The 12411-nt window shown below is 54.3% G+C and overlaps 1 protein-coding gene across 1 annotated transcript in view; it reads right to left on the minus strand.

Moving 5' to 3' along the window:
* CACNA1C (calcium voltage-gated channel subunit alpha1 C) overlaps window positions 1-12411 on the minus strand; it is a 465580-nt gene that overhangs the window by 86095 nt on the left and 367074 nt on the right. Inside the window, 2 exon segments of the mRNA XM_029204130.1 lie at window positions 134-269; window positions 1137-1344. Coding sequence (XP_029059963.1) covers window positions 134-269; window positions 1137-1344 — 344 coding nt within the window.

The raw sequence follows: 12411 nt of genomic DNA on the forward strand, positions 1-12411 counted from the left end.
TGCGGGGCACACCTATTGGCATCGAGCTGTAGGCTGAGCGCTGGGGCAGCGGGGGCGGGGTGGGGGGAGGGGCAGGGTGGGGAGGGGCAGGGGCGGGGCGGGGGAGGGGCAGGGGCGGGGCGGGGGGAGGGGCAGGAGCAAAGGATACAATTTCCACAGATGAAGAGGATGATGAAGTAAATACAGACTAACATCCCTGGAAAAGAGGGGCCGCCATAAGCCATGATCCCATCATACATCACCGAATTCCAGTCCTCCCCGGTCAGGATCTGAATGACACAGTCCCACCAATAAGGGACACAGCGTTAGACCAGCAGCAAACCCGAAACTCCCCTGCCCAGCCCCCTGCGAGACACAAACGTCTCACATCTGTCTCTTCCTCCCCCGCCTCCTGCCCCCCGTTCTCCTCCCGGGGCTCTGAGCTGTGACCCCCGCAAGTCCAGCCCTCTCCTTAGACAGAGTGCGTGGCCACCGGCACAAATCGTCTGATTCACTGAGAGAGCTTCCTTGGCAAAATACCTCCTACCCCCGGGACAGTGCTCGGTGGCTGACCCTCGGGTTAAGTCGTCAAGGGGAGTGTGTTCACTAAGGGGCCACAGGTCCCCCGCTTCTCTCCAAACGTGAGGACTCTGGGTACCATCTTTAAGATTTTGGCAACATCCACATATTACCCAGTTTAATCTGTAAATCGATCTACTTTTAAACTTAAGTGCTACTTTAGCTTGGCCCTAAGCCCACACGTCCGTGAAGTCTCAAATTCGATGGTAGTCGTATTTTCCTGGGGGCAAGCGTGAAGGGTAGGAGAGAGTCCCGTCCCCCTCCCTTCCCCAGCAAGGGCCGTCCACTTTCCTTTGTTGATATTTTGGGCTTCCACGTAGAATGTATTTGCATAAAGGTCTCCACGGCTAAGAAACAGTTTTTAAGCCGCTTAATTGGACCTTGTTTTTCCCCCAGTGGTCCATCCAGCAGTGCAATTTCCTGGGGGTCGGGGTAGGAGAGCTACAGACTGTCCTGGGCTCCTGTGGCCGACCTGCTCTGGCTGCCCCGTGGGAGTGGGCGGGAAGCTCCTTCCTCCCCCGCCCCCGGGCCCTTGGACCTCCCCGCAGAGCACAGTCCCGGCAGAGAAGGGTCCATACCTGAAACACGGTGAGGAGGGACTGGGGGAAGTTATCGAACGTGCTCCTCCGGGTCTGCATCTCATCGAAGTTGAACTTCCCCCCGAAGAGCTGCATGCCCAGGAGGGAGAAGATGATGATGAAGAGAAACAGCAGCAGAAGCAGGGAGGCGATGGAGCGCACGGAGTTCAGCAGGGACGCCACCAGGTTGCTCAGCGAGTTCCAGTACCTGGGGATGCGGGGCGGCGTGAGCCTCCATCACCTCTTGCCCCACTGTCCCACCCACCAGGGGCTCTGGGACCGGCTGCAACGACCTCCTCCTGGCGCTGTCCCTGGGGCAGCGTGGTGGTGGGACCCGGCTGGCCAGCTCACAACTAGAGTGTGAGTGAGTTAATTCAGGGGCCCTGGGTCGGGAGTCTGGTTCCGACCGAGCTCTGCACGTGTCTTTGGGCGAGTTGCTTAACCTCCCTTCTTTCTGCGCCCCACCGTCTGAAAAAATAGGGGCAGCGGTAGCACACGCTTCATTATGTTATCGGGAGGATTACATGCGATAACAGGTTATAAAAAGCCACTCCCCCCAACGGCAACCAAATAGAAAATAAACAAGTGGGACTACATCAAACTAAAAAGCTTCTGCACAGCAAAGGAGACCATCAACAAAGTGACAAGATGACCTACAAAATGGGAAAAAAACACTTGCAAACCGTATATCTGATAAGAGATTAAAATCCAAAATATATAAAGAATACATGCAACTCAATAGCGAAACAAACAAACAAACAAACAACACCCCAAATAATCCTATTAAAAAAAACAGACAGGGACTTCCCTGGTGGCACAGTGGTTAAGACTCCACGCTCCCAATGCAGGGGGCCCGGGTTCGAGCCCTGGTCAGGGAACTAGGTCCCACATGCATGCCACAACTAAGAGTTCCCATGCCGTATCTAAGACCCAGCACAACCAAATAAAAAAAAAATACTTAAAAAAACCAAACCCGAATAGACATTTCTCCAAAGAAGACATACAAACGGCCAACAGACACGTGAAAAGATGCTCAACATAGCTAATCATTAGGGAAATGCTAATTAAAACCAAGAGATATCACCTCACACCTGTTAGAATGTCCATTATCAGAAAGACAATAGATAACAAGTGCTGGTGAGAATGTGGAGAAAAGGGAACCCTTGTGCGTTGCTGGTGGGAATGTAAGTTGGTGCAGCCGCTGTGGAAAACAGAATGAAGCTTCCTCAAGATAATTAAAAATAGAGCTACCATACCCTCCAGCAATTCTACTTCTGGGAACATATCCAAAGGATACGTTCACTATAGCATTATTCATAATGACCAAGACACGGAAACAACCTAAGTGTCCATGAACGGAGAAACGGAGAAAGAAAAATGTGGTGTACGTTATCTACAATGGGATATTATTTAGCCATAAAGAAGAAGAAAATCTTGCCATTTGCAACAGCATGGATGGACTTGGAGGGCATTATGCTTAGTGAAATAAGTCAGACAGAGAAACACACATACCACATGACCTCCCTGATATGTGCAATCTAAAAAAATCCAAAAACAGACACAAACAAACAAAACCCCCCACCAAACTCACAGAAAAGGAGATCAGATTTGTGGTTACTAGAGGCGGGGGATGGTGGGGGGGGGAACAGGAGGGAGGGCATCAAAGGTACAAACTTCCAGTTATAGATAAATATGAGGAATGTAGCGCACAGCACGACTGTAGCCACCACTGCTGTGTGCTGTGTGTGACAGTTGTTAGGACAGTAAATGCTAAGCATTCTCATCACAAGGATAATTTTTTTCTTTTTTCACACCGTCTCTACGAGATGACACATGTTAACTACATCTACTGTCACAATCATTCCACAGTGTATAGAAGACACACCATCATGCTGTACACCTTAAATGCAGACACTGATGTACGTCAATTATTTCTCAGTAAAACTAGAAAAAATATAATTCCAGCTCTTCATTTAAAAAAAAGACCCCCGTATTGTGCCCGGCACACAGGTGATAAAGGTTAGTAATTATTGTTATCACTACTGATCTTTAGACAAAAAAACACATTAAAAATTTTTTTTTTTCTAGAATGTGGGCCTCAGCCCAGCCCAGTCATGAATGGGGTCACCCACGGGTGAGGGTGGCCTGGGTCACCCGTGGGTAAGAGGGGGTGTGTGGTTTACTGAGGCTTCCCAAATTCAGCCGGTCCAAAGAGCTGGTTTGTTTCAAAAGCCTGTCTTCTGGAGATTCTGATTCAATGGCTGTCGTCTGGGGCCCAGAAATCTGTTTTGAACAAGGGTCGTAGAGGATTCCGATACGCAGGCCAGCTCGGGAGATCCCGGATTGCAGCAAACACACCCAGTCCACAGCGACAGCCTGTGGCTGGAGGGGCCCTGCATCTCTCCGCTGTGAGCGCGGACGCCCTGCACTGTGGGGACGGGTGGGGAAAAGCCCTCTCTTGGGGAAGTGGGGGAACACGAATGGCCCTGGAAGGGGCTTGGGTACCCGGGACAGGGTCTGTTCAGGGTGAGGAACGCACTGCAGCGAAAGGGACACGTGCCCAGCTGGCCAAGCGCGTCTCACTTCCCTGCAGCGCTAACCGACCCAGCTGCCTTCCAGATCACAACCTTGATCTCCTCCACTCAGATGTTCCTGGCTCTTCACCAAGGCAGACAGGGAATCGCTTCTGCTGCTCGAGACAATGCCTTGCAAACCACGCCCCACTGCAGCTTGGCGGCTGCACCCCAACCCGGGCACCTCTCTCCGGGGAACGGCTCCATAAGTGACAGAAGCAGATGGGCCAACAGTTTGGGTGTAAACATGAGCGTCTCCCCAACCTGGAGTCTCTCGTGCTCCAGACTCAGCCCTGCTCCGCCTCTGCCCTGCCTGCCAGCCACTCGCCCTCTGTTCGCGGAATGTTAATATACATTGATTTGTATCTGCTCTAGAAAGGCTTTTACCCGTTCCACGTTTGTGACAGCCTTGTCTCACCCAAACAGGCTTGAGCTCTTGAGGGCAGAGGCCAGAGGTTCTCCTTCCATCCCCTGCATCTCTGTCCTCAAATAGATTCTGTGCAACCTGGTGTGTATGATGGGCTGCCTGGCCTCGGTCGGCTAGAGATTGTACTAATCGTTCTGTTTAAGCAAGGAGTTAGAGAACCTCTGTGGGGGCTAGGACGCCCTCCCCTCTTACACTGAAAGCTCCCAAACCTGTCTGGAGATGACATGCCGGGGGTGGGGGGTGGGAAAGCATTTTCTAAATGCCGATTCCCAGGCCTCGCTCAGAACCATGAATCACTGCTGTGCGAGCACCCAGCCCCTGTCGGCAAGCCGGTATTTAGGAACCGAAACTCCGGAGCGTATCTGTAACGGGAACGTCCCGCTGTACTGGGGCGGGGGGTGGACGGTGTCTGCCTGGGGGTTAAGGTCACACAGCCCCTAAAGTGCACAGAATATTCTGGGAAAGTCTTCATGGCCATAAAAGTTGGTGCCTTAGTTTTCCCGAGGCCCGTGGACGTGAGGGAAATAGACCAGCCCAGTGCTGAGGTTCAGGCTGTCTGCCGGCCACGGGCCCAGGGGCGCCGGCCAAGGAGGCCCCAGACCCGAGGGAGAAAGTCACCGTGCGGGAGGGGGTCTGCCCGGGGTGGGGTGCGGCCCGCGGGCCTGGACTGAGGGCCTGGACGGAGCACGGCTGTGTCGCCCGTCATGGGGGTGGTGGAGACCCTCTGGGGACGCTGGGCGGAGGAGGTCTACTGAGCCGCCTACAGGGGCCGAGCCTCGGGTCGGAAGGCTTTTCTCCTGCTCCCATGTCCCGAGGGTTGCGCGGCCGTCTCTCAGTCGATGGGGGATTCCCAGCACAAGCCGCTGGCCTGACCGAGCCCCGTGGCCCGCCCCGCCATCACGCCGTCGCGGTGCAGCACAGCCGCCGTCTCTGGCTTGAGCCCAGACCCTTGGGGTCGCCCTCCAGGTGGCCTCACACCCACAGCCGCAACCCCGTCCTCGGAGCCGGGCTACAGCCCCTCCGGCACCTGCCACGCAGGCGGGCGTCTCCCCCGTCCTGCCCCTGCCCCCTGCAGCTGCTCCCCCCCCCCCCACCACCCAGCGCCCAGGCGAGGAGCCGCGAACGCACTGCCGCCGGTGCTCTCAGCGACAGTAACAAGTTATAACGCACTGAAAAAATCGAATCCACTGACGTTAAAGAAAGGAGAGGGGTTTGCTTCACAGACGGTGTCAAACGGACAACAGGAATGAATGAATGCATGAATGAACGAACGAATGACAGAATGAGTCAGTGATTCAGATACAGACCGTCACGGGTGGAAGGTCTCTGGAGAGCAGGGTGTTCACAGGCCCTGATACCTCTCCATGGATTACTCCGTAATCACAGAGGGCAAGGGCACAGTAACGGTGAGAAACGCGGCGGACAGCCCTGGCCATGTTCCTACTCTCAGAATCCTCGACAACGGGACAACTCCTGGCGCCCTGTGACCCCCGACCCCTCCTCGGCCGCGCAGAAGGACACTCTCCAAGGCCCCGCCTGAGGCCCCGCAGACCCTGTGGACGGCACCTCCCCTGCTACCCCCTGCGAGGCTGCAGCCCGGCCCCCCACTGTCCCGCCTGCATGCCCCCCACTGGCTGGCCCGGCCCTGGGGTCTGCAGGGCTCACTCCTTCAGTCCCCCGGGGCCTGCGCAACGCCCTCCTGGCAGCCACCCTGTCCCCAGCCTGCATTTTACACACTCATCCCCTCCAGGGGGACGGTCCAGAGAGCAGGGCTTGTGCTGGGAGCACAGCCAAAGGAGGTGCCCTGGGAGTGTTTTGCTGGATGAAGGAACAAATCTTCAATATGACACCTTTGTACTTAATGGAGGGAAGGCAAGGGGACACAGACCCCGTGTGTGTGGAGCAGGGCTGGGGGGTGGGTCTCACACTCACCCGAGTCAAACCCACTTTGCTCAAAGGTGAGGAATGGCTCTTGCCCTCTCCCCAACGTCACTTCTGATCCTGTGGCTTCCCTAGATCCGGGGGTTCCTGAGCTTCCACCACCAGACCCCTCGTCACGCTATTATGTGTCAGGAGGACAGACTGGTCCCCAGAGGCATGGGGTGGGGGGAAGTGGGCGAACTGGGTGCAGGGGTCAAAAGCTACAAACCTCCAGTTATAAAACAAATAAGCCCTGGGGATGTGATGCACGGCATGGTGACTACAGTTAACAATACTATATTTTACACTGGAAAGTTGCCAAGAGAATAGATCTTAAAATGTTCTCGTCACGAGAAAGGAAAAACTGTGTGTGGCGATGGGTGCCAGCTTGACTGTGGTGATCGTTGCCTAAGGCTTACAAATATGGAGACATTATGTTGTTCACCCGGAACGAGCATCATGTTATGCGTCAATTACAGTGGGCCCCTGAACAGCACAGGGGTTAGGGCACCGACCCTCGGCGGTTGAAAATCCGAGAATGCCTCGACAGCCCGTGTCCTCGAATCCAACCAACCTCGGACTGTGTAGACCTGCAGTGCGAAAAAATCTGCACGGAAGTGAACCCTCGCAGTTCAAACCCCTGTTGTTCAAGGATCAACTGTGTGCCTTGATTCAAAGAAAGGAAAAAAGAAAAACAGTCTATGATGCCTCCGTTTGCGACATAGAAAGTAGGGTCGCTGTGGCTTCTAGACGCTTGGGTAGGATTCCAGAGAGCAGTGTGAACACGAGTCTCTCCTGGGGAGAGCATCCCCCCCGGGGGCTCAGAACAAGTGGCCGCAGGTCTGAGGGCACCTGCCAGCCTTGGTTCATGAGCCAGACTGCGCCCAAGTACCTGACTCACTTGCTCACGGACACACCTGGGCTGAGGAGATGCTGCCCTTGGACCAGGTCGCGGTTGTGGGTGCTGCGTGCGTTCAGCCTCCGTGCAGCAGGGCAGGGTGGAGGTCCCCGCGTGTGGCCTGCCACCTGTGCTCTGTGCCTCTGGAGCAATAACCGAGCAGAGCTGGTGCCAGTGGCCTGGCGTCACGAGGGACCCCGCTCGCTGGACGGAAGGCCGTCCATCCCTACGTGCACTCCCTGGAAGACGGGGATCGCTGTGGGGATGCTGCGCAGCTCAGAGGAGACGGCTGGAATCTGGGGCCTGGCTCGCCATGGCAGATGGCAGGGAATAGGGTGTGTTCTCAACACTGATACCAAAGAGGCTTTTAGGTGCCAGGTGGCAGCCTCCGGGCAGGGCGATGGGAAGGCCCTGCAGATCCTGCACCTCTGTCCTTCTCGATGTCAGTCTGGTCCAGGTGTCTGTGACCGCTGTGGCCCCGTGTCCCAGGATCCCTCTCCCTCCAGGAAGGTTGGCGGGTGGTGAACTGGAGGATTGACGGCATATTCACCGTCGAAGGGGGCTTTCATCCTAATTGATTAAGACTGAAATACACACACGCCAAAAAAGAAGGCGCTTTGGAGAAAAGTGGGCACCAGCAGAACAAAGGACTCAAGGTCTTGAACCTTGTAGAGAAACTGAGAAAACCCAAGCCCCGCCTCTTCAGAATGACACCCGCGTGTGTCCACGTGCACAGAAGAACCCTCCAGCACTGGGGGTCTCAGCCCCCGAAGCACAGGCCGCTTGAGAGACTCGCCTCCCCTGCCGGGTCACCCTCGGGGTCATGGTCTCTCTTCATCCCTCCCGTGGCTTGGAATCATTCACCCCAGCAGTGTGTCCTGCCCACCCCGGGCCAAACCTGCCAGCTGAGATCCTGCTGGTCCCCACCCCGCCTCTGTCCCGGGCCAAACCTGCCAGCTGAGACCCTGCTGGTCCCCACCCCGCCTCTTTCCTGGGCTGGATGCACAGTTTATGTCCGTCACTCTCGAGCCAAACCCCACCTGGGCAACAAACTCAAAGGCCTTGTCTTCCCTGTTTGCGTCAGAGGCCTCGGTCACACGGGGGACAGAACCCCCCTGGGGGATGTGAGCTGATCACGACTGGCAGGGTGTCCTGGCCTCGACTGTGGGATTTAGGCGGGGCTCCTGTGAGCCTCTCAGAGTCCCCAGTCGGCCCTGTGGTTGTGTCGGGGTGAGACAGGGAGCCAGACGTCGTCCTCCCCTGTCTCCTTAACCCCCGAGAATAAGCACCTTCCTCGCTGACGGCCGCCCGCGGGCTCTAGCGTCTGAGCTGCCTTCTCCATAGGCCCCGGCCCAGCAACTGGGCGGATGCCAAAGTTACCTTTATAATAGTGGCCCGTGAGGAGCTCAGAGCCTCCCTGGGGCCCTGAGAAGGGGGCCGGGAGGGTCTGATGCTTGTGGCCAGACCGGCAGTTACATGGAGAGCTCAGAGTCTGGAGGATTTGCAAAAGGCTCGCACCTTGGGGCTGTGGGCCCCTGTGTGGTCACGATTCACCAGTGAGTCTGTCTGTGCTGAGTCAGTCTGAGCTCACACCTCAGGGACGGCGAAGGGAGCTGCGGGGGAGGAGCGGTGGAAGAAAGAGAAGCATTTAGCGTTTAAGAGGGAAAACAGCAAGGGCTGGAGGGGCTGTGCTGCCCGTGAGGACCGACTGTATAAAAAATGAGACGTAATTAGTACCTCGGGGCCACACCCAGATCTAAGCCAACTGAAGCTCTTCCTCCTCAGAGTGAAGGTCAGGCTGGGCTAACGAACAGCAAACTAGATGTTGAAACGGGCAACATTTAGAGCCCCAGAGAGCCCCAAAGCAGGAGAAAGAGCCCCATCCGTCACGCAGCTGGAAGGCCCAAAGACGACAAAGGTCTCGGCCGCGTGCGTGCCTCTCTGTTCTCCCAGAGGTACCCGGACCTTCTCACCCTGCAGTTCCCCACCCATAGCACTGTGAATACTCAGTGATCAACCGACAGCCTGGTGCAGGGTTCCCAGTCTTTTCATATAAAAATGAGACCCATAGGATGGATGATATGCCTACACGCTGTATACTTCCTAAGGCACGCTCAGATTTTGACAAAGTGCCACAAAAATGTAAGCAGGCTAACAACTCATTGTCATCATAAACCAACAGCTTCTCTTCCCGCAGGGGCCACGGATCAGTTGTAAACCCACCCGGTTCTTGCTCGTTCATTAAAGCCTTCAGGAACGTGAGTGACCAAGAGTGAGGGTGTTACAAGAGCAATACTGAATGTACTTGTCTTTGCTATGTAAAAAAGAAACCATTTGGGGCTTCCCTGGTGGCGCAGTGGTTGGGAGTCCGCCTGCCGATGCAGGGCACACGGGTTCGTGCCCCGGTCCGGGAAGATCCCACATGCCGCGGAGCGGCTGGGCCCGTGAGCCGTGGCCGCTGAGCCTGCGCGTCCGGAGCCTGTGCTCCGCAACGGGAGAGGCCACAACAGTGAGAGGCCCGCGTACCGCAAAAAAAAAAAAGAAACCATTCACAAATTTTGGTATTTTAGCTCTTAGTAATAGCGAGTGACCTGCCACACACTGTCGAGCTGCTCTGGACATACTGAAGGGTCATGAGGTCATGGCTGAGAACCACGGTCTAGATCGGTGTTCCCGGCCCTTAGGCCACAGGCCCTGGGTGGGAGGAGGGCAGCCTGGAACTACAGGAGGGGATCCAGGGATCCTAGCACTCTAAATAAAGAGCCTCAAATGTGTTCAGGTGTGTAGAAATTAATAAAATTAAAATCAATTTTAAAACTTTGCTGGACTCCTATTAGGTCTTTATCATTATGAGTTTTCTCAGTCCAGAGCCATCAGAAACACCGTCTTCACCGGGTCGGGGCTACTGTCTAGAGGAGAGAGTGGAGAGGGAAGAATCAAGTTTCCAATTATACATGAAGCTTCCTATTTTTAGACAAGAAAGAGGACAAAGGGCAGCGGCAGAAAATCAGGCCAGAGTTTCTCAAAGTGAGGTCATTGGGCCACTGGCTTGGAGCTCCCCAGGAGTTGCTGGCTGAAATCTCTAGAGTGATGGGTCCTTAATGAGCTCTCCTGAGAAGGTCATCTAGGTCTGAGAATCACAGTCACTGGTCCAGAAAACGTTGTTAAAAATAGTAGCGGGATGGCGCAAAGTTTCCTCCAAGAGATTTTAAAAGAGGAGGGAGAAACAGACTTGTTTGATGGCAGGACCAGGCTGACCTGTCTCAGGGGACCAGTACGCCCACCCCCCAGCCCCTATTTTAGGCACTTTCTGGCCACTGGAGTGTATTGGAGACCAGGTTCAGGAGGGGGCCTGGGACTCCCCCACACCTGGACTCTTTGCTGTCTTCCAAAAGCCCCCAGACAGTTTGGAGACTGGAAAACAGGAAGACGATGGCCTTTGCCAAAGTAACTTCCAATTAGACCATGAAATTATTCTGTTTACGGGTTTTACGGAGATCCGAAAATGCCACTAATCCTTCTTGTGGAGGGGCTTCAGGAAGCTCGCTGATAAAGATAGACTTAAAAATGGCTTCCTGGCAATAGTTTCAGATTAGAAATAGATAAATTGCTGATTAGAAACAGAATGAATGTGAAGTCTCTTCAAGATGCCATGAGAATATCTGGGAGCAAAATTCTTTTCTATAGGAATTGAAAAAACAAAGACAAAGCCCCAAGCGTGTGGACTTTTGAGAATTACTTAAGAGGCACCTGAAACTCCAAATTAAAAATAGCTTTGGCTGACCCAGGAGGAGCAAGAAGAATCAGTCAAAATCCTTTACGTCTTGTCTCTGGAGACAGACAAGAGAGTTTAGCCATCAGCCCTGCAGCCCACAGTCACGGTCGAGGCACAGAGCCTTGTGATCCCAGCTTCACCCCTGAGCAGCTTTGCGACCCTGGGCAAGCGACTGAACTCCCTCAGTCTTCTCATCTGGAAAATGGGACTAATGATAACAGCGCCCTCTCTTACAGGTGATGGTGAAGATTTACAGGTCAGACGCGGGCGAGCACTGGGGTCAGGCTGTCTCGCACAGACCAAGAGATGATGCACATTCACCAGGACTGTCGTGATGTTTCTACTGCTTTCATTTTGAACCGAGGATTTTCTGTGGCGTCAAGATATTCAGACATTGAGGAAGAGCTCCTTCCGGGGGCAGGGGCGAGGCAAGTGTTGCCCAGGAGTATCCAACTTGGGGATTTAACTCCTGCCTGTACTTTGAGTCTGTCTTCTGACCTTGAGGCTTCCCCAGGGATGCTCTCCTGTCCCCAGCTTCCCAAGGCAGATGTCGTCCCTGCCTATTTTGCCAGCTCATTCCATTCTGTCTTAGATTTTCCTTGCATTGTCTCCCAGGAGCAGACTCCGTCTCCCCAGCTGGACTGTCCGCTTCTCCCAGGTTCAGCCCACACCATGCAGCCCGATTCCTTCCTCTCAGAGCTGGACAGACAGTGTGTACACGGCAGACGACCAAATACAGCACAGTGTGTGTGTGTGTGTGTGTGTGTGTGTGTGTGTCACCATTAGCTCTTTCCTCCCTCTTCCTTCTCCTGATAATGACAACAGTTACAATCAGAGTCACAGCGAACGCTCGGTTACCAAGAATCTTCTATGCCTGGCACTGAACTCAACTCTTTAAATGCCTCTTCTCACCCTAACCCTCAACGAACCCACGGGAGCAGGTGTGTTTGGGGCAGGGGGGCTGCTGAGGGAACTGGGAAGAGAACAGTCACACCCAGGTGCCCTGCAGCCCCCCACCACCCCCGCAAGTTTGGAGCACTCTGTGCAGAGACAGTTAGGTCCAGGGCCTGGCACGGATGGTACCAACCCCACTCTTCCCAGCAGGATCTCACTGACGCCCAGTCTCCCCGCATCAGACTCTAGGGTGGGAGGCTTGTCCTTCTGGATGCACAGTTGGAACCCCTCCCCTCAGGTGCTTCTGACGTGCCCCTCCAAGAAAGACCACAGCCCACGGTGAGAAATACATATTATACTGCGACCCAGGCACGATCCCGGGGATTTTTGTGAAACGTGTTTACATTCACGTGAGGCACTCCGATGTTTTCCACCCTATTTCATTCTTCCATTAAAAACGACAATGAGGAGAAATTGGAACCCATATACATCGCCGGTAGGAATGTAAAGTGGTCCAGTCTCTTTGGGAAACAGTTTGGCACTTCCTGAAAACCTTAACTACAGACTTATCACGTGACCTAGAAATTCTGCTCCTTGTATCCAAGAGACGGGAAAACATACGTCCACACGAAAACCTGAACACGATGCTTCCTAGTGGATCATTCACGGGAACCAAAAGGCAGACATAAACCAGATGCCCACCAGCAGGTGGACGAATAAACAAAATGTGATGTCTATCCGTAGAGTGGAATACAGCTCAGCCATGAAAAAGAAATTAGAGTGGAATA

The sequence above is a fragment of the Monodon monoceros genome, unplaced genomic scaffold (assembly GCF_005190385.1).
Source record: "Monodon monoceros isolate NGI ecotype Baffin Bay Population unplaced genomic scaffold, NGI_Narwhal_1 Super_Scaffold_6, whole genome shotgun sequence".
Taxonomy (NCBI): domain Eukaryota; kingdom Metazoa; phylum Chordata; class Mammalia; order Artiodactyla; family Monodontidae; genus Monodon; species Monodon monoceros.